The sequence below is a fragment of the Leptinotarsa decemlineata genome, unplaced genomic scaffold (genome assembly GCF_025532065.1).
Source record: "Leptinotarsa decemlineata unplaced genomic scaffold, Ldec_3_MD MMD2_tig00026354_RagTag_RagTag, whole genome shotgun sequence".
Taxonomy (NCBI): Eukaryota; Metazoa; Arthropoda; class Insecta; order Coleoptera; family Chrysomelidae; genus Leptinotarsa; species Leptinotarsa decemlineata.
This window is the reverse complement of record NW_027412702.1, coordinates 3,574,599-3,600,826: the sequence shown is the minus strand read 5'-3', so window position 1 is coordinate 3,600,826 and position 26,228 is coordinate 3,574,599. Positions and strand designations below refer to the sequence as shown.

The window sequence follows — 26,228 nt, the reverse complement described above, 5'->3', positions numbered from 1 at the left end:
ACGTTCCTCAATATTTATAAGAATTCATATGCTGAGATTGCAACTTTGCTTCGGTCACCGTACTAAGGTAAAATGCCTAATACACATCCATGCAACGTGTCGTATTTGGAGATTTTTGATATTTCTATATTCTGTAGTCGTATCAATTTTGATATCTAAGAATGTGAAATATTAAAAGATGATATTCTTAACACTGAGTGTTTTTGTTTTAAAATATTGAAGTTGAGGTTGAAACATCTTTCAATTCATGTATTTGCTTGAATGAATTTGTTATATTTTATGACTATTTGACAATATACTGTGGCTTCCAAGGATCTGATATTGTATTTGTTAAATAGGTCTGGTGTTGTGAAAATAATTGGTAATTTATACAGTTTTTTTATGGCTTTGTTCTGTAGTGTTTTCAGTAGTGTTATATAACTTTCAAAACTTGACATCCAGATGATTGTTAGGTATTCCAAATGGGAGTGAACTAAGGAGAAATAAACTGACCTCATTAGATATTTTGAAACAGTGTAACTTAAACTCCTAAGAATATCCACTGGTCAGATATTTTTTTGCGTATATATTCAATATGATCATGTCATGACAGTTTTTTATCTATGTTTAATCTCTGATACGAAAAATGACGTAGCTGCATCGATTTTCGTATACGGTTAATTGTACTACTGGCACCAATGATCGTGTCGAGCAATTTTAGGGATTTTTTTTTGAGAAATTGAGGAACCTGAATATTGGCAACAATGATATTGAGTAAGAACAAAAAAGGAAATGCTGAAATAGTCTTATCACAGTATCTTATTTTTAATCAAAATGGCTGACTAATCGAAGTGTTTACCGTGACTTAGTGATTCTGATTAAAATGGCTATTATTAATAGAGAAATTGCAGTAAAAAGTGATCAGAAAGAAAAAATCATCGAAAGCAAGTTGTCTTCAAACCATATTTCGTGCTTGAAATCCAGGTGTAAGGCTAAAAAACATAGTAAAGGAAAAGAAACCTGGTATATGAACTTTGGTCGATCTACAAATAGGTTTGCTGTTTTTAAAGGTACGAGAAGATTAATGCCTTGTTTTGTTTGAATCAGACATGGAGACAACAATGTGTAGTTTTGTTCAACCGAGTCGCCTAGCCTAGTTCCGACGGCACAGAAGGAGGGCTCCAGCTTTCTGTTCAATAACAACGTATCCGTTGCCCCAAGAAGGTTGTTCCAGAATCCAAATTTTGTTAATGATCACCCGCATATTGAAAACACCCGTCTTGAACAACAGCCAGTCATGGCTAATTGTCACAGTGACATCAGAAACAAAGTAGGTGAACAGTCATCTACCAAAAATGATTCTCTATTAAATTCTAGTCACAGTTTTCTGGATACCTCGGAAAATCATCATACGGAGATTGTGGAAAACTCTCAACCGCAAGGCAGTCGCAGAAGAAAAGCCCCACTTAGAATTCCCAATAAAGTTGAACACCAATCACCGATGGAGACTGACACAGATTCAGTGGTTAATGCGACCTCATCAGGTACTCAAATGTGCTCTAACAAACGAACATTGTTGGAATTTGCAGCCTTTGGTGTAAATATTCCTGGCAAGCTTTCTGATGATGAACAGGCATCTGTGAATATTCCTGGCGAGTCTTCTGATAATGAACACTCATCTACAAATATTCTTGGCGAGCCTTCTGATGATGAACACACATCTGCAGTTATTACTGACAAGCCGTTTGATAATGAACAGGCATCTGTAAATGTTACTTGCGATTCTTCTAATAATGTACAGTCATCTGCAAATATTCTTGGCGAGCCTTCTGATAATGAACACGCATTTGCAAATATTGCTGGCGAGCCTTCTCGTAATGAAGAGGCATCTGTAAATGTTACTGGCGAGCCTTCTGATAATGTACTGGCATGTGTAAATATTCCTAGCGAGCCTTCTGATAATCAACACGCATCTGTAACTATTCCTGTCGAGCCTTCTGATGATGAAGAGGCATCTGTAATTATTTCTGACGAGCCTTCTGATAATGAACACACATCTGATGAGGAAGATGCTCAAGCAATTTTTTCTGTGTCTCCATTTAACTGCCAAATATTTACAAAAGAAAGGCAGTTGTCGATCACCAGTTCCGAAGATGATTTCATAGTATTTGAACGTGGGAGTGATGATGAATTGGATGAAGAGGAAGAATCTGAGGACGAGACTGACTCAGAAGATGGGAACGACTCTGTTGAAGAAGATTTGGATTCATCATCTTCAGTGATACCATGCAAAAGAGTGAGAATTTTCAATCATATTAAATTTATCTTGACAGTTTTAATCTTTTAGAAAAGAGGATTGAGAACATTCATCTCTTTCCTCAATTTATTACTATTGGACGATTATGAAATGAAATTTTTTTTCAAATAGATTGAAGCTATCAACATAAAAATCTATGAATCCTATCTTTAATTCGATATTTCCAAGCATCATTATCTATTAGAACCTTTTTCAATTTATTATCAGTCTCTGATTTTTTTTCACATCCGCTTAATTTGTAACTTTATTGATTAAGTATTATTTTTATTTTGAAAAATCAATATTTTCTTTCTCAAAAAACATATACTTATATCTGATCTTTTCCTCACTCAAAACTTATTTGAAAACATGTTCTTACATCATATTTCTGTGAGAGAATGTGCATGGGGTTTAGTGAAGTACATGTCAATATGTTATTAATGAAATTCAAGGACGTTCAGTAAGTGATTTTAAATGAGAACCTGATAAACATGTTAATTTATTATCGGGGCCTCTGTTCTTATATTTATCATGATATTACAATTTGAATGTAAAAGTTCATTTTTGGAGAAGTGAATGATAATGAAGCAAAGAATTGAACATTTTTTATTTTTGAATTATTCTGTGTGATAATAGAATAAATAAAATGGGAAATTCAATACTTATCTGTTTGTCTCTGTCGCAATAGCTTGTTTACTTACTTTATTTTTCTTTAGATACCATGAATTTTAGGAAATATTATTGTATTCTGTCCAGTTTCATTAACTTTCGTGATACAAATTGAATACCCATTTTAGTGTTGAGTTGAAAAACAAAATCGACTGATGCTTAACCATCCCATTATTTATTTCCCATATTCCTATAACAGTTGTGGTGAATAAAGTTTATTATTATTATATTCAGAAACTCCAAAAAATTTGTGGCCGGGACAACAAACAACTTCATTGTTTTCTTTTAGTAATGTTTTAATATTCGTCTCAATTTTCGCCCTTGGCAGATAACTTTTTGAAGACAACACCAATGAAAACTGAGGAAAGTTCATTAACTTGATTTATAACAATGTTGGCATGACTTGCAATAATTGATCCATGAAAGGAAGCTTTCAGGTCAGTTTGAAATGAAGTTATAAGTTTCTTTCAAGTACATTTGGCGATGCACTAAAGATACTGTCATGTGACATTTGGCTTTCAATTGAAGACAACATGCTTTAAAGTTCATCCAGTGTGTTTACAGATACATGGTATGCGAGACTGACTTGTTTGAAGTAGTGTCAGAGTAGTTTTCAAAGCAGGGCATTGCTTAGATTACTAGGGTTTTCCTACTAGGGTGTAGTTTACATCCAGGAACTCCATTTCTCAAACATAATCTTATGTTCATCCTTTTCATGAGCATGTACTGTTACCATTGGGTCTTTACTTGAAAACAATCCAATCACAACCTGAAACATAAAGATCCTACAAAAAAGCCACAAGGGTCTGCAAACTGGAAAATCCTGATGAAAGGATGTGGAATTGAAAATGGTGTTTCAGTAGAATTGTTACTTACTAAAGGGTATTGGACAATAACAAAACTATCAGTGACAGAATAAATGAAGGGAGTTTTTTGTCATTCACTGTCAAGAATGTTACACACAAGGTTGGCAGGCTTCTGTAAACAAGATATTTTCCAGTCACTAAAGTTTGCCTTAGATTGGCAAGTACAAGAGAGACTCAAATATTCTGTACAACTTATTTAGGTAACACTTCATTGTGAGATTTTTACTAAACACAAAACGTCTATACACGATAAAGTATTCTTAAATTTGTTATGGATTTTCATCAAGTATTGGTCAAATCCTTCATGTACCATATGCAACTATGAAATATTTTACGTTTGAAAAAAAACATGAACCTGTGTGTTGGTTTGTATACAAGCAATGATGTAGATTTCAACAGAGAAATGGGCAATAGAACAAAATCATTGACGGGATGAACACTAAGGAAATGAAGATCCTGGATATGAAATACACTTCAACTCTTGATGCTACAGGAAAACCATGAAAAACAATATAATGCCCTAATTGGAAAATTTTGGAGATGCTATTTCAATCAACTCACTTTTCCACCACCCTCCTAGTTATCAAGGAAGTGGGAAGATTGTTACTACTACTACTTGGTCAGTCACAACTTTCGAGGCGGCTATTCTCTATTGAAAGAGAAATGTCAGACAGTTGTACCTTTAAACCAAGGCCAATTACTGTAGAAGAGACTTTGACTTGATTGTTGTAATTCATTAAAAAATTCTTTTAGGTGAGGTTCGCAGCAAAAGAAGAACTTTGTCAAATCCATCCTATGATACAGTGGTCGTTTGCATATAAAAAAGCTAGAAAGGGGCCTTGGGAAGAATATGCCAGAGACCGAGCTAGGTTCAGAAATAGGATAAAAGGTATGGAAGACATTCTCGTGCTTGTATTCGACTCCAAGCATAGAGAACGGGTATACAAACGGTTTCAAGATGAAAGTACTGATTAGTTAAGTTAGTTTATGAAACACAAAGTAAAAATATAGATTGAGAATCAAATCTCGGCCTAGAATCAGGTTCATTTTTTAGCAATAATATTTGTTGTACTATTATAAATATGCATTTGGTGATTTTTATATATATATTATTTGTCATTTTTCATTTTGTCAAATCACATAATGCCTGGAATCTTCAGTAATGGCCATTGAAAAATTCATTATGAACATTTCAATTTTATATGAATAAATTGATACGTAATAACTTTGTTTTTTTTTTAAACAAAAATGATCATGATTCTAACGTGTTGAGAAATCAAAGAGGCTGTAATGAAATTGGTTGAAATGAACATGGCTTCATTTTTTTCTAAAATAGTTGTATCGAATAGCATTACTGTGATACTTATTTTATTAGATCTGAGATATCATTATAGAAATCAATCTTACCTATTATCTTTTTATCTGGAAATGTTATCTATATATTTCTATGGAAATTATATTCGATAAATACAGGTATTGTTGAAGTTATGATCGGTTTTTATAATGGATGTGAATTATTTTGGAGTACCTTGAGTTATTTAAAAACCTTTGTGAAATTCTCCTCTGATTTTTCATAAAGATTTTTTAAAAGCTTGCTTTGAACCCTAATGGCTTCGATCATATTGAAATGATTAAAAACTGACATATTCAATTCAATATTTGAATTCATTTTCAAAATTTATGTTTTCACATTGTTTATATTTAATAAGTCAGTTATTTTCAATCGTCAATGAACATTCAGTTAACAAAAATATTTGTCCATTGCAAACAAAAATACATAATTTGAATAAACTCCACTGAAACAAATCAATTAATCTTCATAATATCCATATTGACTGATCATACCAAAGAAAAGTAAGCTTAGGAAATTTGAATGGTTTATAATTATGATAAGTCAATAGTGTTGAAAGCTTTGAAAAAGTTACTCGTCATTTACTTTATTCCTATCTTGCCTCAAACAAATATTTTTATTTTATGTAGATTAGATGGTTGAGGGTTGGGATTTATGTTTTAAGAATTTTAAACCAGTAAAATTTAGTGTTATTTTGAATATATAGTTTTCATTTTCAATTAGAAATTCAGATAATTAGAATTGCAATTACCTTCAGCCATTTTCATTTGGGATGTCCACAAAATGCACACTTGATTTTTGTATTTTAGCCCCCCTCCTTGTCTTAACTTAATCACTATTATTAGAACACAAACCACAATGGTAACTATTTCCTTTTCCTGCATACCCAAATGTTTCATCCAAACACTTATATGAAGAGGTGAAATACCAAAAGTATTGTATGGTTCAGTTTTTCAAAACAGTTTCAATATCCTCGGGAAAATTTACTGAATGACTCGAAAATTAATTTTAAGCTGTTTTGGAAACTTTACATTATATTATTTCAAAATGAGTGGATAGAAATGTGATGTCACATATGGTACAATGCAACTTCTTTTAGTATCGTAACGAGGTCCAATGACTGAAATGAAACTATATTTAGTAATAAATTCACCTACAGAATTCGAGATTATAAAAACTATTTCAAATCTAGATTACTTTCTCCTATATTATAATGAATGTTGATTTTCTAACAAATTACTTTTATGGAATAGTGGCTAATGATTCTAAAATGTGTAATGATATTCATAAAATATGCAATTTAGAATTTTTAATATTGGTTAGATAATCTTTGTTAAGGAGCAATATAATCTGGGAGGAACTTCCCATATACTATTATTATACTATATAGATGATTTCATTGGTTAGATATATTTTTCACATGTAAAGATCCATTTAAAAATATTTTATCAAAAAGATTAATGTAGATATTCATTTTTGGACTTTGTTAACACATGTCTGATTTCAATGCATCAAAAGGTCCAAACGTTACTATCATTACATATTTTAGTTTTGGGATTGGTGGTATTCTTTAATTCAAAACACTTTGGAAAGAAAGATTGCCCCTTTATAAAAATCATGGAAGATATTTTTATTGTTATTAGTTATTCTATAATATATTTGAACTTGAAGTGTACAAAAAACTTTATTTTTCTATAAACTGAAAAGGGTGGCTTGTTTTCTTATTAAACTAGCAGGACATAAATTTACAACCGCTGAAAAAGTGGTGGTAATTGATAATTTCAACACCTTTCAATAGAGTTCTTATTGAATTTTATTGATTTCCCATAAGAAGCAACTGAACTACAACAATGCAATGTGTAATTTTGGGGATCCTATTTTTTTCAATAATTAGGCTCCTTTATGATTTGAAAATTTAATTTTTCATTTTCCTGTCAATTAGTTTCTTTTTTTATAGAATTTTATTCCCCAAATAATTCTACCAATGCTATATTTATAAATTCTCAAAATTAATATATTGTGAAACTGAATTCTTTTGAATTGCACATAGTATTTAGTATTTTGAAATATATTTGTATTATCTTTATTTCAATCAAAATGTATTAAGCCAACATAATTTTTCCATGTTATATTGAAAATATTGTTATCCCATGTTGAATACAATGATCAAGTTACCAATTTTTTGTTGTGTGTGAGAGTATATTGAATTGTGTAATTATAAAATATCTAAGGCCAATGACGTATATTTAATTTAATAAAGAATCTGAAGAAAAGGTGTTGATATTTTGTTTTGAAAAATTTTTCCTAGGTAAATGGCACAAAGATGTCCACGAACCTACTGATATTATGAAAACAAAATGGAGGTACATTGAGGTATGTTTATAAAAAAAACATTTTGGCTTCCCAGACACAAAATGGCATATCAACAATTGAGTGTTAACAGTTGAAGGCTATGTATACTAATATATTGGGTATTCCAATAGTGTACAATAAGTTTCAAATGCGAGTCATATATAGCCAGAAAGACTACATTTCAGATATGCAGGTTAGTTTATTTTCAAATGTGCAGGGTATTGTATTTTTTTCATGAGAGCAAACAATATAAATATTTTAAATGGAATAACCATTTTATGTTTCTGTCAACAAAATGGTTCCATACTTTCCTACTTAGCACTGAATTTGTTTTCAGCCACAATGAGACATTACCAAATTACTGATTTTTTTTTAAATAAAATTCAGAAGTGTAACCAGCTCTCAATGAAAAAACCAGTTGAACTTCTTTATCAAAGTTGTTTGGTGAGGTGGCTTGGAGAACAAAGTAGCATATAATAATCTGAGGAACATTTTAATCTATAAGGGGTGCTCCAAATGTTACTTTGATAGTTGTCATTTTTGTTGAGGTCTGCGATTTTTTTTAATGAAACATTTTATATATTGATCTGTCTTCATGTTCTACATGAAATTGATTTTCGAAATATTTTCAAAACAAATTTAGGACATAAGTACAATTTGAAACAAAGGAAACAATGAATTCTCAATTTAATGTTTTTTGTGTAAGTAGTGGCAGTATGGTAAACGTCAATTTAACTGTTCTCCATAAATGAAAATCCCATTGATAGGTTCGGCGGCCAAGGAATAGGTACTTTTACACTGGGCATAAACGAAATTTCTGAAAGGGTGAAGAAGTTTCTTTGAAAAAATATACACATAATGAAGCTATTTAATATTTTATATTGAATAATCTTAATATGTTACAAATATATTACAATTTTACATTGACATAATTGGAGCAGAACAGAAACATATTTTTATAAAAGTTATGATGTAACATTCAAAAAGAAATTATTCATTTTGAATATTACTTTTCTCAGAATATCATGTCCAGCTGATTCATAAAACTTATTATATATAATATTTATCTATTGAAATCAGTGTATGTTGCATATATCTGCACTAATTAACTTTTTGTTTAAAAATGAAGGAAAAAACCATTTATAGTTGCAAAACATTTTTTTTGTGGTCATGAAATTACTTACCATGCTGCGTTTCGGAAAAACTCTTACATGTAACTCACTGTTCATTAAGTTAAATTTGACAAGGGTAATTTTATTCTAGATAATGCCTCACATTATTTTTCAGAAGAAAACATGATCAATATGTGATTTTGAAAAATATAACTAGAGCACATTCAACCAACTGAACCAAACCAAAAGTTATTCCAATTCTGAAAATTATTTTTTTAAATATTGATCTCATACCAAAGAACTTTTTTTGGAAAAATATTGCTTTTTTTCATGGCATATAATGAAAATAGTGTTAAAAAGATTTGGTAAATGATGAAAAATATCTAAAATATTATTTGATAAATACGATTTGGCACAATTCAAATTAAAAATATTTATTAAGCAATTAAGTGTAAAAAAAACTTGTTCAAATGATTTTCTTCAATATTGGAATTTCAATTTATAATCCAATTTTTACTAAGAAAAGTAGACAGGACAGCACTTTTGACAACACAACAAATTTTTTCGCTAATATAAATTGTAGCGGCTTCATAAGTGTCACCGGTAAGGCAGCTGAAGTAGAAATTATAAAATAATCGTTCTAATTTTCCAATTTGGTACATGCTCTGTTGATATTTTGTTTATTTAGTAGTATTTTCACTTTATCTATTTTTTCCAGTATATATGATAAATTCTCAGTTTGTCAGAAGACCACAACATTATTAATTATAATGTCGTGGTCTTCCGTCCATCTTCGATTATTGTATTATAAATTATAATACATTAATCAAAAATGTCCATATACTGATGGTTCGAGAGATGCACTATCGATTCAGAAAATCTTATAGTCCAGATATAGTTGTTCAGAAGTAGCCAGAGGACGGTTTTCTTGGCCAATATTAATTTCTATTTATTACAGTTATTAACTGATCTATTTCAAGTTTGAAATCATTTTCACAACTGATACTTAGATAATAGATTTTTGTATTTGTTGTAATTTGGACAGATCAAAGTTTGGTAATTATTATTCTGTGAAATTAATCACAATTCACATTACTTATCACGCAAAATTCACAACATAGCAGAATGGAGGGTATCTGACATTTTATAGATATGAGTTATAAAAGTGTATATGCATCTTATATTAATCCAATGTTTGACTCACTCACTCAGTTCGTGAAGCATGTTAACGTTTTATTGTGAGATTTTACTAAAGAGTTAACAATGTTGCAACACATATTTCACAATACAATAGCTTCTTCAGGCATGTTCAACACAAATTACCTTCTACCTACTTAGTGCTTTTTCATAGTGTTTTCAGCATAATGGCATGCATTTAATGATTATGATATGGTACATTTGAACAAAAGTCAGTCATTAAGTCAACATTAACATTTAATTGATAAACAAATAGAATTTAATAAATTTGTTGTTGAAATTGGAAATTAGTTGAACACTTCAATATTGATAGGTAAACTCAGGTTTATTTAATATAAGAAACACTAAATAAGTATAATTCAAATTGAATCTCACAGAACTGTAGCAATGATAATGATAATCCAATAACAAATGAACAAAAATATCAAATTACTTTATAGATTATTACTGTGATATCTACAAACTTGAATGAATCAATGAACTCCGAAGAAACAAATGAAATGGAAGGTAAAATTATTGATTCTCAATAACTGAAAATCACCAGGATATGATGTGAAATTTGAAACATTAAAAACTTCTGAGAGACGTATTGAAACCCCTGTTCTAGAAAATATCTATCTAGTATAGTATCTAGAAATAGAGACAAATGTCTCTATTTCTAGATTTATCCGAAACATTTGGTCCCATTAATCATACATTATTTTTGGAAAAATTGAAGTGAAAAGGTTTTGTCAAAGAATTATTGAGAACATACTTAAAAAGTATGTTTAAAAGGTTAATTTATTCTTTTATTAATGATACAGTTATTAAATACTGGCTATTACTCGCGGCTTCGCCTGCGTAGGATATGGTTTGTCACATTGAGTTTCGTGACAGACCATTTCACAGAAATAGTTACAATATTTTTTATCAACTATTAAAAATATTTTTTTAATAAAAAGTATTCTATGTTACTTCTAATACCTCCAAGAACATGTGTACAAAATTTCATGATAATCGGTTGAGTAGTTTTCACGTGAAACCGTAATAAAGTATCCTATCTCTAGAGATAGGGATACTGCAGAAACTTTGGACAATTTGAAACAGAAATTAGAAATAGATATCAAAATTATCAGTGATTGGTTTGGCAAAAATTATTCAATAATGAATTTTTCGAAAACAAAATATATTAAATTTCCTCATTTTGATAAACGAACTTTATATTGTTATTAAATATACATGAAGAAGCTCTATTGTATAGTGAAACACATGTTGCGTTTTTGTGAACTAGTCAGCAAAAATTTCACAATAAAGTGTTACTTGAATACTTAATATAATGGATTTTCAAGTATCAGTCAATTGAATCATATATTTTATACTGTAGTTGTACAATTTTCTAATATTTATAGCTTTGTCAATAATTATCAGATATCTTGAGAATGATTTGAGGAACCCATGGAAATGATATTCTGTTTTTTTTGTTAACAATGACACCTTAAATAGGCACATTTAGAGCTAAACATGCATAACACAAGAATAATAAAATAATGTTGGGATCTGAAAATGAGTGAGAGAACAATGTAGGTACTGTAAGAACAACTAATTTTTTAAAAGTAACCTTGGATGGACAAATAATATCCCAAAATAATGAAAATAACCAAAATTAGAAATACTTCATACAATGAAGAATAAGTTTTGTGGTTTGTAAACATTTCATATACTTGTGTTCTTTCAATTTGTGGAATTGAAGAGAATGAATACAAATGCAATTTTTGGGAAAAATCTTTCAAGAATACAAAAATACTACTTTCTCTTGATATACATTTTTTCCCCATACTTTGAGCAAAACGGTTTTCCTTGCCTATGAGAATTGAAAGAAAAAACATTATGAATAAAATTTTTGTTTTTCGTTGTATATGATTTTTATGGTGATTTATCAATATATAATCGTAAACACAGTAGCTCCTGAATTCTGATAAACAATCTCTGTGATTTGACTGCCGTTTCAGAATTATAAATTATTAAATCATAAATGAACTGGTCCGTTACTTTATGAAAATCAATAACACTATCAATGAAAATAATTGAACGATTTTCATTACATTTTTGTTTTATTCTAGATGCTTTTCACTAATACCATTTATTCATCAGTAGCTAGCAATGAAGCTAGTGATTACCTACCGGTAGCTATCGATGAAGCTATGGTGTTAGCGAAACATGTCTAGAATAAAAAGAAATTGAAAAATTGTTCAATTATTTTCATGGATATAAACTATTGTTTTCAAATCATTTTCAAATACCACACACATGACTATCTGATAATATACAAATTATTGGAATGTTCATGAAAATTGTTATATAAATAAAACAGCTGCACAAAATGCTCTGATACATATTTCAGTCAATTATTTTCACCTATAAATATATATAAAAAGAATCTTTCAAGTAAATACATTAATTAGGCGTATGTATTATATTATGTTTTGAGCAGTATAAAAATTAAGTACAATTACAGTTTCATATATATCAATTGTACACCTGTATTTTTAGTTCAGTGGAACATTAAAAACACACCGGACGCCTTTTTTGAGAATATATGTCCAGATCACCTAAATTTTTGACAATTTTTCAAAACCAAAGAAGTATCACACCAAATATGATTGTATTAGTATTGAATTTGAAACGAATTCAACATTCCAATTAAACGAAAATAGCATGTAAAAACACTGAATTATTGCTATCTTTTTAGATAATGTATATTTAGAATTATTTAGACGAACAGTCTTATATAGATTTAAATCTACGGACAAATCTTAACACTGATTCTATCTAAATTTCATTTTTAATCAACAAAAGTTTCACAAATCATTGTACTTTTCATCTTTCCCAAATTTATTTTCAAATTAAGTGGAATAAATTTATGTAATAGTTAACTTGATATGTGAAAAAATAACATTATTTTGATTATACTTGGCTACAAACAAATGGTTTTGGTGTTTTGTCCTTCAATTTGTTCAGAGAGAACGAAAAACATTCACACTCAAGTAAAAATCATTATTTCTAACTCAAGTGTGTGAGTATAAATATGGCAAAAATAAATAATTTCCATAATAATTACTATAACATAAAAATATACAGGAAGAAAGTTAGTAAAACATAAAACCTAATTATTTACAGGGCAGATCAACATAATAACAATTTCTGACCTGACCAGCGCTACTTGGGTCTTTACTTACCAAAGGTCATTTATTTAAAAAAAAATCACAATTGAAAATCTCGTAACATAAGAAAGGCAAAACGCGCATAAGTCCATCAGCAGACATTACTTATATTTTGATTTGTTTCGAGTAGAATAAATAAAGCCAAGCTGCCACGATTTTAAATATACTAAGATAATTCACTTCATTCTATAACTTGTTTTAGAGTTCTTGTCATAAAAAAGTGTCCCTTATACTATACTTTGACACAATTCATTTGCTAAAAAGTCCCATTTTATACAAAACTCTTCCTGTGCTCACACAAGAAATCCCTCAGAGCCATTCACGCGAATTTGAGCCCTTATGTTCTGGACACTGTTCATTATCTTCTTTTGATGCCCCACGAGAGTAATGCCTAGTTCCGTCAATTCTTTCACCGTGAGATTCACAACAGCATCCATAGAAGTTACGCCCCCTGAGTGGAAATTCTCCAAGTAGCGGGTCATTTTTATTGAGTTCAGCCACTCTTCGACGCAAGAAAAGTTAGTGAGATCAGGAGCATCAGCTGATAAAGGATTATTTGACCTGTAATTGAAGAGAAATATTACTAAGATTGATTTCAGAGAAATAGTTCTAAACATCACATAGAAACAACATTATATAATTCATATATTAATAATAATAGGGAGGTGGTGACAAAAGATCTTGGATATATAACTTGAGTGTGTATTCAGCTAAATTTACAATTACCCCAACATCTGATACATAATTTTTTGAAGCTTCAATTTCAATTCGCCAAAAATCTTGAGAAGCTACCGTAATCTAGGTCAAGAAAATATGAATAAAATCTGTATCGAGTTAATTGAAAATAATTATTTACTTAATTGTGTAGACATTGATAAATTTTATGATGACTTCATTAGTATAACAGAAGAAAATGTCAACAAAATTGCTCCTGTCAAAACATATGCTTTTCACCAAAATAGTCTCCCTTGGTCGATAGTGATCTTAAAGACCTAACTAAACAAAGAGATGAAGCATATCAATCTTATAGATATAATAGGTGCGAAAATAGTTGGGTTGTGTACAAAAGACCAAGAAATAATGTAGTTAATTTACTCAAAATAAAAAAACAAGAATATTATTACAACAAAATTGATTTGAGTGCAAACAATCAGCAAGTTATGTGGAAAACCATCAAATCTTTAGTAGATACAAAGACAAATACTAGTGTTTTAAACAATATAGAATTCGAAACGGAAGGTCTAGTAAAGGTCCTGAAAGCCGTGACTGAAATAGCAGAAACTTTTAATAAATATTTTGAATCGAGTTTAGAAGATATTGTTAATTCAATTAACGCTCATGAAGAATGGCAAAGTAAAATCGTTGTGGAGACTAATTTCGAATTTTTTACCCAACTTGAACTGAAAGATCTCACTCTAATTGTTAATAAAGTGGAAAATAAATCTGGGGCTGAAATTATAGATATCAAGTTTATAAAAAATACTCTTGGGGTGATAGGTCATGTTTTGTTACACCTCATAAATATTTCACTTCAGTACGGTCAATTTCCTGATAGATTAAAAACTAGCACGATTACACCAATACCAAAAGTTAAAAACACAAATAAAGCTAGCGAATTCCGTCCAATAAACACCTTGCCGGGTATTGAGAAAATACTTGAAATGGCTGTGTATGATCAGCTTCTGAATTATGTTGAAAACAGTAATCTTATAATGTCCAATCAATCAGGTTTTTGAAAAAATCATTCTTGGGAATCGGCCTTGCAACTATCTATAAGTAAATGGACGCAATCTATCGATAACGGAGACTATACTATATTGTTGCGGTTTTCTTAGACTTGAGACGAGCTTTTGAAACAATAGATCGTGATTTACTAGTAAAAAAAACGGAATCTATAGGAATAAAAGGAACTGTACTGAAATGGTTTAAAGACTATCTAAATAACCGAAAACAAATCACTAAAGTGGATAATGTTTATTCAAATCCTAGCAACACAAAATTTGGTGTACCTCACAACTGTGATTTTATTAATTTATTTGCTGATGATACGCTGCTGTCTATATCTCATATAAGCCTAGATGTAGCTGTAACTAAAATGAATTCTTCTTTAGAAAAAATTATTGAGTACTTGATCGTCAATAAATTGAAATTAAATATATCCAAAACCAAAGCCATGATTCTAACCACACCATACAAATACAAACAACTCAATATAAACTCCTGCCTATTGAAAATCAACGACAATAAAATTGAACTTGTAACAGAGTTCAAGTACCTGGGTTTAACATTGGATAACGGCTTATCTTCAAATGCACATCACACATATGTATAAAAAAAAAATAGCAAAGAAACTTTATTTTTTCACAAGAATCTCCACTCACTTGTCTACTGTTGCCAAAATCACTATATATAACACGATTATACAGCCACATTTTGATTATTTCAGTACACTGTTATATGGTTTAGATCAAAACAAAATGATGTCATTACAAAAACTACAAAATCGAGGCATGAGAGTGATTCTGAAATGCAACCGGATGCTGGATGCTATACAGTGGTTAGCAGTAGAAGACAGGTTGTATAAAGCAGCAATGATATTTATTTTCAAAACTGTTAATAATATGCTACCATCATATTTCACTGAATTTATTACATTTCGAAGTAGCACACATAATTATAATACAAGACAAATCAATGATTTTCATTTGCCAAAATGCAATCTAACAAGTTCAATGAAAACAATATTTTATAAAGGCTTAAATCAATTAAATAAATTACCTCAAGACATAAGAAGCAGCAAAAGTTCACATATGTTTAAGGAAAGATTAAATTATTATATAAAAATGAATAACATTCAACGATATTGAAGTGATTAGATAAATATGTATATATATTTCTTAGTATATAGGTCTGACTTAGAGTTAGATTTAAGTTGTCCTTGTTTATGTATTACTAAACCGATACATTAATGTAATGTTAATATAATGTTTGTAAATTAGGATTTCCTTCCTGTTCAAATAAATTCATTCATTAATTCATTCATTCACTTTAGTCCGGACGGGTAAGAATTTGTTCTGAAGTGTAAGGTTTATTTGATATCTAACCAAACATTATATTATATACTGGTAAAATGAAGGTAAACCTATTGAATTCAATTAAACAATTTTTAATATCTCTGAACTTAGCAGGTGATTGAAGCACAAAATGTTAATACCATAGTTAGCTTTTATACTGTATATAAACAATAAAACTGGTAACCCTCTTACTTGAAACCAGTTGATCTAGTCAATCAGGTAGTTATTAAAAGTGTCAAATGTTTCATTTACCAAAAGAAAAAATCATTTGTACATTTAACAAAGCAGGTTAGCTGAAAAAATCCATCCATCTTTTAGTGAATTAAATCATATTTGTTAAGCTACCACATATAATTAGGAACTCATTATTAGTTCTGTTATATATTACACCTGTCGAAACTAATAACAACATATTTTTGATTGATTTTTTGAAAATTATATCAGTTTTGACTTCATCTTTGTAAAGTTTCTACTTTTTTCGAAGTCATCTCAGAGATAATCAAATACACCAAGCATAATTCTTCACATTGAAAGATGTCAACCAGCCTTTATCAAGTGAAGCAATTTTCTTCAAAGAAATCGAAAGTTAGGACCTCTTTACACTGAATACATTCTAGGCAAACTGGGATAAATAACTAATTAGTAGATCAAAAAAGCTTAAAAGTAATATTAGTGCAACATGCAAAAAGTATAAAGCAAAATAATACCTTGCAAATAAAAACCACAGAAAGCATATTTACACATTAATGAAATTGACCCAAGCTTCCCCAGTTTGTGCATTTTTATCCTCTACAACTTTCTTCGTGTCCCCCCTCTCAACATTAGTGTCGAACAAATTATCAGAACTGTCGAGAATATTAGAATCTTCCTTAAAATTATCAGAGAATTGTTCGCTCAACTCCAGAAGAGAAGGTTCATTTTCACCAATCATCATTTTTGAAAAAAACTGGTCAGGCCTTTTGCTGAAATCTTTACTCTCTTCAAAGTCAGGTTTTCTGCCAAAGAAATTTTCTGTTTGTTGATCGTACTCATCTCTTTCATCGAAGAAAAAATTTGTCATTCCCTGACTTTGATTTGAACTTCCTTTTGGTGCGTTTTTGACATCCATAAATCTGCTGTCTAGATTAGGGTAGTAATGTGGAACCGAACTGTTGGACGAGTTTCTTGGTCTACTGTCAAAATTGTTTATCATCCACTGATTTGTGCTCATTTCTCGAGAATGAAGATCACCAACATCATTATAAATTTTGTCGTCTTTCAGATTCAATAAGCTGTTAAACCTCTTTTTCATCTCGTGCTCTAATAAAGAGTTTCGATAGTCACTCTCTAACCTTCTTCTAACTTCGTGTTCAGGATTCACGTCCGATACAACTCCATAGTTTTGCAAGAGTATTATATCCGGTAAGCCATAATAAGGATGGGTTTCCACCTCAACTATATTTGGAGTGTAATTGGAACGTCTCTGTAGTGACCCAAAATAAGGATTGTGGTGAAGACGTGGCAGTTCTGACAATTGCATATCTGTGGTAATGTGAGAGGGTAAGTTTTGTGTGGGCCAGGGAAGATTATATGGCAGGTGACTTCTAGAATGAGCGAGAAAAAAAGAATGAGGAATGTAAGAGTGTTAAGTGTCAATATTGGAGTAAATAGTTTTGGATATAGTTCAAGATTTGGATAATATTTAATATAATCTGTCCATTTTAACACTTGTTTCTCATAAGTTTTCGTCAATCCACTGCAAACATCTGTCTTTGAATATTATAAACCTCAAAGCCATACAAGCTATTATCCAAATCAAAAAATATGTGCAAAACAAAAAAGTTAATGAGCATTGATAAAAATAATTTTTATTATAGTGTGAATAATCAACTAGTCATAAGCAAAAAGAAAGAAAAATCATGATTTGAGTATTCAGCTTGATTTGAAAAATTTTTACAGTGCAACATCTAAAGCATAGACTTGATATCATCTAACATGCGCTTACTAAATATAAGTAAAGAGTATATAGTAAGCACTTTTTTATTTTCATCATTACACTATGACTGACTACTTATAATGTAAACTTACCGATTTTGAGCAATTTTTCTCAAAGTATCAGGGACGCGAATTAATTTATCTAAAGTTTTTACAATAGACTGGAAGGTAGGCCTATGAGTCCTCTCTTTCTGCCAACAATCCAACATCAGTTGGTATATCGCTTCTGGGCAATCCATTGGAGCAGGCAATCTGAAGGAGCACATTATGTTATCAAAAATAGAGTAAATAAAAAATCAAATATTTGAGTTTTTTTGCAGTACAGCGAAGTGAAAGATGAAAGGGGGGGATGATAATACAACTGAAATGAACAAAAATCAATACTTCCAGACAGAAATATATGCAAAGTACAGAAATATTAATTTGAGGCCCCAACAAAATGAGCTGATCCACATTATTACACAAATATCCAGGGGCACTGATGAAATGAAGAGTGATATCGAGACTGGTTTGGAAATATGGTGATACACTGAATAAACTGGTGGACAGGATACTGCAGGACAGGACAAGCCCGAAAAACGGCAACACATGAATCATAAACTCCAAACGTGGGCTCTAAGGGATTCAAAATCATTGGTACTAGATGAGATCATTGAATGTGTCAATTAGAAATAAAGAATTATGGAAAGAATACCTAAAAAAATTAAGAAAACCTTTATACGGGGACTGAGAAAAAACTGAAGAACAGCGTCAACACAACAAGGATAGGATCAGAATAATTATAGGGCTATACACTGGGCTCAATACGATTGTATAATGAAGACCTTAGTAGTAACCAATATAACAAAGTTTGTCATGTCACTTGTACGAGAGACACTGGATCATAAAAGGTAGGCAATTTATAGAAAATCCAAATTATGTCATTAATAATATAAAAAACATCAAACAAAGGATCTGTATGAACTAGTCTATGAAACTAGGTGGAATAGGTGGAATAAGTAATTGAAATACGAGATGAAACGAAATAAGCCCTGGAACATTATTTGAAAAGAATTAGACTTTGAGATAAGAAAATTGTCTACTGGTTGAATAAAATTCTAAGTGGCAAATGAACCTTAAAATAACTACTATACAATAATAAATTCGATTTGCAGAAGGGATTTAAAATAGTTAATAATTCCAAGCAATTATTAAAATTGGGTCTAAGTGAAAATTGCTTACCTGTAGCCCTTTTCAATGCTCTTGATAACGTCTTGATTGGACCAATTCCAATATGGACGTTCTCCGTAGGACATGACCTCCCAACACACTATACCCATGGACCACACGTCACTTGCAGATGTGAATTTTCGGAAAGCAATAGCTTCTGGTGCCGTCCATCGAACGGGAATTTTGCCTCCCTAAAAAATAAACATTCGTACCTCATGCTTTTGAAATTATAATTTTTTCAGTATCTTTTCATGATTTTTCAATTTCAAATCTTTATTACTTTTACCATTGTTCTTACCCTTGTAGTATAAGCACCCTCTGTTGCACTTTCTATTTCTCGACTAAGACCAAAATCGGCTATCTTACAGACTAGTTGAGAATTAACCAAAACATTTCTTGCTGCCAAGTCTCGATGCACATAATTCATTTCACTCAAGTACTGCATACCTGATGCAATACCTCTCAACATACCCGTTAACTGAATAACTTGAAATTTGCCATCATTTGCCTGAAAAAAAATTACATAGTAATAATAGTTAATTTTGAAAGGTGGAGTTGAGTATGCTAAATACTTATTTATACCGATTCATCATAAACACAATATGATATACCTACTCACATGATTTACGTAATTGTTAAGGAACGTGAAAAGTATTTTGATGTTGAGTTTTAATTGTGATCATACGATAATCTACTTCAAATTTACTAACTAGTTTCTATTTGTAAATGGTCACCACTTATAGATAGTATCTCCAAAGGCCTTATTTTGGAAGTAAAACTGAATGAGATATTATTTTATTGTACGTCATGACAATTGCAACTGAAACAATGGCAATAAAATTGTAAATAAGGAGTAACTACAGTTCTTGTTTTGAGAAATCATAATAAAATAATTGAGAAAGAAAGGTTTTGCTTTTCTACTCCTCCATCTTTATACAAAATACGTGGGAATCTTCCAAAGAAAGGAAGAATGCAATTAATTTCAAAATAAACTCTCTGCATGATCTACAGATCTTTGTTCAGAGTTTATTTTAAAATTAATTGCTTTCTTTATTTATTTGGAAGATTGCTACATTTTTGTATAAAGATGGTAGGAAGCGAAAACCTTTCTTTCCCAAAAATATAATTTCATAATAATAACATTGCTAAAAAAACGAAAAGGTGCATTGAGGTAAGTCGTAACTAGTTTTTTGTCTGTTCTGAAAAATGACAGCAATATCATAGTTAAATGGATTTACAGTTAGGGGATGATATAATATCCCTGTTTATAGAATACAGTTTGCATGAATAAGTTAATATGACTATCAGAAATATTACTGTTACTCACTCTAAGGAAAGTATCAAGTGACCCATTTTCCATATACTCTGTGATTATCATAACTGGATTTGATTTGGTAACAACTCCTTGAAGAAAAATCACATTAGGGTGTTCAAACTGACCCATTATGGAAGCTTCTGTGAGAAAGTCATTGCGGGACTTGTCCAAAGAACCAGCTTTCAGAGTTTTTATGGCCACATCTATGTCTACACCGTTCATTTTCAGTTTTCCTCGACAAACGTCTCCAAATTCACCACCACCTGAAAACGAAATGCTTACTTATAAAAAGAATTTCCATTAGATCAATTGAACTCACCTATTATGGCCTCAATTGTAATACAGCTAGCATCTATTTCTCTAGCAAACTCTCTAACTGCCTGATTGGGGTCTTCATAAGTGTGAGGGTCAATGTAAGTCCTTGAAGAACCACTTATACCCGTAAAAAGGGGCGTTGTCACTGTAATATTGTTTGTTTTACTCATATCAAGTGAAAAGGAAATAAATTGAAGATATTGTTATTTTTGAATTAGTTACTTCTGTCTCAAAACAAAAAATGCGTTTGGATGGCTTCCACAATCTCATTACTTCAATTCATTTTGAGAAGGAAATGAGGATGACTTCAATTTAAAATTAAATGTTTCTTCCTGTTAAACAACTCATAATAATAATAATAATAAATCTATTTTGCCTTTCAAACATTTTATACATAAAATCACTATTGTTATTTAAAGGCTAGGTACTTGAATCAGCACAAGTCTTTTTTTTTTAATTTTCAGATATTGATTTGAATGAGATAATTATTTTTGGAAACTTTAATAACAAATATTCATGATCATTTTCAAGTTGAGACATTCAGTATGTAAACTAATGTCATACTCAAAAATATTTGAGCAAAGAAACAATATTTAATTTTTGTAGAATACTATAGTTGTTGCTCAATGTATTCAGATAAAATAGTATTCTAAACATTCATTCTTTTTTAGTTGAAAGTTCCAAATGATGTTCGAGACAGAAATCAAAATAAACATTTTGAAAACTAAAAGAAGTAAGAGAAAAAACTGAAAATAATCATTACCATTTGTATGGGTGGTAACTATGGGAGGATTATCCAAGCTATGATGAACTAAAAACAAAAAATGCACAAATGAAGCAAAGCAACATTGAAAAAATTATAAAATAAAATGTACACATAAATAAGAATGAGCAATGAAAAGTACTTCAAATTAATAAAAAAATGAATGGGTGCAAAACATTATAAGAAGAAAATGATTTTTAGAACTAAATCTAGACTTACTGTATGTGACTACCAATCCTTTTAGGGTAAGGCAAGGCGTGAAAGTGCAAGTTTGGTGTTAATATTGAACATAAATGGGGGTTAGTAGTGCCGTCTAATTTTGCAAAAGCTAATATTCTTACTAGACGTCACTGGTACTAATCATTGTAATTCACAACTATAATTTTTTGTATCATGCACAAGTTCCATGAGTATTTATTGAATTTAACGTACTCTAATGGATGATTGAACATCAATATATCAACATACCTTCTCCATTCCTATATTCCAAAGTGTCACAATCACTTGGTTGTTTTTTGTTGCACTCATCGTTGGATCTAGATCGAAGGAAAACCACAGTTAAAACTATAACAGCAACAAGTATGACAACTACAGCAACAATGCCTCCAGCCACTAACTGGAGTCTTAGGCCTTCTTCATCTCCAATGTAAGCTGCAAATGAAAAAAAAATATATAATCACCTTTTCCAAAGAATGTTATTGAAAAAAAACAATTTTTGAATTCAAACACTTGAACCTTCAAAAACTTGGATGACATTCATTTTTTAATTTAGAGCATTTCGTTGAGAGCTCCAAAATAAAAAAAAATTGTTGACGGACTGGAAATGTCAAATGGAATTTAATAACTATATTTCAGGCTGAAATGAGCTCACAATCAATCAGTGAGTCAATAGGTATTTCATTGTCATTAAATATCCCAACACGCATGAACAAAGCACAATAAGAAAATGTCAATTGTTCATGAATATTTTTACTGACATATGCATTTTTCATTGATTTTTATTTACTACTGGGAATTTATTCCCCTGGACTTTAGTTTTTGGGGTTTTTCCATATTTTTTAAAAGCAAAACATTCTTAGATACCTGCCTATCTTTGATTTATTACAAAAGAATGTAACAAACTATGAATATAGTTAACCACAGTTTCAAGATAAATTCATAGAAAATACTTTTAATGTTTTTTTTCCAAAAAATGTTTGGCATGATTCTTCAATTGAGATAACTTCATTATTTATGAATCCATTGAAATGAATCAGGCGAACTCACCACCGCTCCCAAATTAGTTAAGCAGTTTTTTGAACTAGAGCGCACAAACGCACAGAGAAACAGGTCCTATTGCTTTAATAAAGATCTCCAATAATAGTTTTTCATCAATATTTTCCATGTATAGAGTACAGAGAGCGATAATTTACAATTCCAATATATTGATTTTGAGCACCCTACTGCTAAAATAAACAAGTTTGAACTTGTTGATTTTATTATTTCATCAGTTCGGACTTCCATTGTCTAATATAATATAAATTGATTTGATAACCCTGAAAGAAAATCAAGAAGATTAACCGAAAATAACAATTTTATTAAACAAAAAACTTGAAATTACAAAGAAATAACATACAACAACCAAACAAATAAAAATTGAAATATTAATAAAAGCTGAAAAAATTAAAAATATTAACAAAAAATGAAAAAAAAAAATTGAAAGATTTCAAACCAAGTTATGTCACAACGTTTCGGGTGATAACTGATAACCAGTTTCGATTGTTAGTATTCACTATCGTCTTCGGGTGATAACTGGTTATCAGTTATCACCCAAAACATTGTGACATAACTTGGTTTGAAATCTTTCAATTTTAATTTTTTAATTTTTTGTTAATAATATTTTCAATTTTTTCAGCTTTCATTATTATTTCAATATTTATTTGTTTAGTTGTTGTTGTATGTTATTTCTTTGTAATTTCAGTTTTTTGTTTAATAAAATTGTTATTTTCGGTTAATCTTTTTTCAGGGTTATCAAATCAATTTATATTATATTAGACAATGTAAGTCCGAACTGATGAAATTCACCACGAAACATTGTCAACCACCTTCAAACAAACTTGTTGATTTTATTGTTGAATTCGATTAAACTGATACATAAATGATTTAACCAGTTTTTTAGTACCTAGTAGAACAACCTCAGTACCAATATACTAAAAATTACTTATTTGGACATCAAATCTTTTATATGCTTTCTTTCGTCAAACATTGGACTTAATAGCTAGTCTGTGTGAAAATAATTATCAGTCGTTATCATTTATTGTGAACAACAAACCGATGAGTCAGATGTGTGTAGAAGGAGAGTATTTCACAATTTTCGAATTGAGGAAGTTGAAATTGACAGAATACTCCATCTTGAAAATCCAACCTATATCATGATTATTCTTAACTTGACTTAACTTATTCAATTCTGCATGTGTATAGTTAAAAACGTCCAACAATATCCTTATGAGAAGAATATTTTGATAAATAAAGGTGAATACATTTATTCTGGTTTTATATGACCTACAAAAACTAAAATTAATGATAAACTTCTTAAGATAATGAACTCTTCATAAATGATTAACCAAATATAAATATTTTGTAAAACAGTAGATTTCAATCGAATGGACTTTTCTATATTTTTTAACAATAGTAGAAAGTTCTCATGTATTTGATTCATTAGAAAATCGTTTTACAAACTATAATTATAGTTTAGCAAAATTATCTGAACAGTATTTTTTTAGAATTTTTTTCTAACAAATATTTGATGTAATTTTTTGAATTAACATAACTTTTTCATCCGTTAACCAATGTGTCAAACATTAAATTTTGAGTGAACCTTACCAAAACACATCAGTGAAAATCACACCCAAATTGGTTTTGCTGTTTTCGAGATTAGCGCATATAAAAGTCTAGACGAACAAATAAACAGACAGACAGCGATATTATATACTTTTATTATATTGATTTCTTTCTTGACGCTGTTCACTTGGAAACAAATCGAAAGTTCAAATGATTTTATCCTCAGAATTTTGATTTAACCAATATAAAAATGAAGATGCCAAATTTCAATCTACCTTTATTCATATTGTTTTGAGAATTAATAGTTGTGTGTAAAAAACTGTAGCAGAAATATTAGATACCAAAAAAATGTTAAAAGTTAATACTCAATTTTTTATATGGGAACTGTCCTATACGAGTTCAACAGCAAAAATCCGAAGTACCCTCTATTATATCGTTTTTGAGAAATTCTGGAAACCTTACCTGTATTCAAAACTTGTCCGGTGGTTTTGAATATAACCGGAGAGTAAGCCCCCCATCCTCTTTGAGTTTTGGCGCGAACCTGCAACCCATATTCAGTCCTTTGTTGAAGACCCGTAATTGTAGCAGACAAGTCAGAAGTAATCAAACTATTATTGCTGTAATCTATATCGTTTCTTTGGAACCAACGCACCTGAGTAAAAGCAACCAAATATTTTATATCTATCCAAATACTGAATGTTTTTTAGGATATTACCTCGTAAGCATCTACCATATCGTTTTCCATGTCTGATCCATCATTGTTAGATGGGGCGTCCCACATCAAAGTGATGTCAGTGCTTTTAACTGACATTACTCTGATGTTGGTGATACTGCTGGCCACTGACGCCTCCGTAGTCACAACAATGTCTGCGTATTCAGAAGAGGCGCGTAGTGCTAGATGTGATACTCCATTTTCAGCAAAAATTTGAAAGCGGTAGGTCGTTACGGCATTCAAACCGCTTATAGTAATTCTGGTTTCGTTGAAAGTTTCCTTAAATATAAATAATGAATTGAAATTAACAGTGTCATTCAAAACGTATCAGAAATAGTAATGGAGACATTTTCACAAACAAAATGTTAAGAAAATCTTACCGTATTTGGATTATACTGCACAAGACCTAAGCTGCATGCATCACATTTAATTTTATAGGCTGTATCAGTTCTTCCACCCAATTTTTCTGGTGGAAGCCAACTTAAAATAACAGTTGATTGGTCCACGAAACTCACAGTCAAATTCTGAGGTGCCGAGGGAGGTTCTGAAAAATACAGGTATCGATGAAATATCTTTTATATAAAATTCACTCAGTCATCGCGACATAATTTGGCAAAAAACAGAACATCTAGGAGAATAAATAACAAATAAAAAGGTAAAATGGTATCAGATCTTCCTATCATCAGCTCAAAGTATTACTTTTAGGTGACTAATAGTTTCCTACTATACCCCATACAATATGATGATATCCATATGAAATATTTACTTACGAGTGCATGACATATTTTTAGGATCAGTTACAGCCCGAAAGTATCCTGATATACACTGACATTCCTTCAATCCGTAATCAGGACCTTGAGAGAAATCTGGACAAGGAAGACATGGACCATCTCCGGTTTCAGCCTTATAAGTTTCTTGTTGACACACTGGAAAAAGTAATTTATCAAGTCACTGTTCAGGGAGAAAGCAATGTATAATGCTTCTGATTTGAAGTAAGTTCAAAATATCCAAACAATTTTATTTT

The 26,228-nt window shown here is 30.4% G+C and overlaps 2 protein-coding genes across 10 annotated transcripts in view; one reads left to right on the top strand and one right to left on the bottom strand.

Annotated features, from left to right (window-relative positions):
* The first annotated feature begins 762 nt into the window (after positions 1–762).
* On the top strand, positions 763–7,434 carry PPP1R15 (Protein phosphatase 1 regulatory subunit 15). Its single transcript, XM_074184073.1, has 2 exons — positions 763–2,275; positions 4,564–7,434. Exons 1-2 carry the CDS (start codon positions 1,277–1,279, stop codon positions 4,783–4,785), a joined length of 1,221 nt encoding a protein of 406 aa, XP_074040174.1. The 5' UTR covers positions 763–1,276; the 3' UTR covers positions 4,786–7,434.
* A 938-nt stretch (positions 7,435–8,372) lies between these two features.
* The window catches only part of LOC111503476 (Eph receptor tyrosine kinase), a 448,678-nt gene continuing 430,822 nt past the window's right edge, over positions 8,373–26,228 (bottom strand). For 7 of the 9 annotated variants that reach the window (XM_074184068.1, XM_074184072.1, XM_074184067.1 and 4 more), the window contains 13 exons: positions 25,975–26,130; positions 25,585–25,748; positions 25,208–25,483; positions 24,955–25,144; positions 22,141–22,323; positions 21,673–21,720; positions 20,914–21,054; positions 20,607–20,857; positions 19,578–19,787; positions 19,292–19,470; positions 18,164–18,322; positions 16,837–17,679; positions 8,373–13,583 (listed from right to left, as the gene is read on the bottom strand). In XM_074184068.1, the coding sequence (XP_074040169.1) occupies positions 13,316–13,583; positions 16,837–17,679; positions 18,164–18,322; positions 19,292–19,470; positions 19,578–19,787; positions 20,607–20,857; positions 20,914–21,054; positions 21,673–21,720; positions 22,141–22,323; positions 24,955–25,144; positions 25,208–25,483; positions 25,585–25,748; positions 25,975–26,130 (3,068 nt within the window). In that variant the 3' untranslated portion in view covers positions 8,373–13,315. The remainder of the gene's footprint in view (positions 13,584–16,836; positions 17,680–18,163; positions 18,323–19,291; positions 19,471–19,577; positions 19,788–20,606; positions 20,858–20,913; positions 21,055–21,672; positions 21,721–22,140; positions 22,324–24,954; positions 25,145–25,207; positions 25,484–25,584; positions 25,749–25,974; positions 26,131–26,228) is intronic. The other 2 variants (XM_023157775.2, XM_023157777.2) reach the window with 2 other exon arrangements.

Excerpts from the sequence above, each read along its gene's own strand:
- PPP1R15 (XM_074184073.1), top strand. The coding sequence starts at position 1,277 with ATGGCTAATTGTCACAGTGACATCAGAAACAAAGTAGGTGAACAGTCA. Across the intron at positions 2,276-4,563 it reads CAGTGATACCATGCAAAAGA|GTGAGGTTCGCAGCAAAAGA; the intron begins GTGAGAATTTTC and ends AAATTCTTTTAG.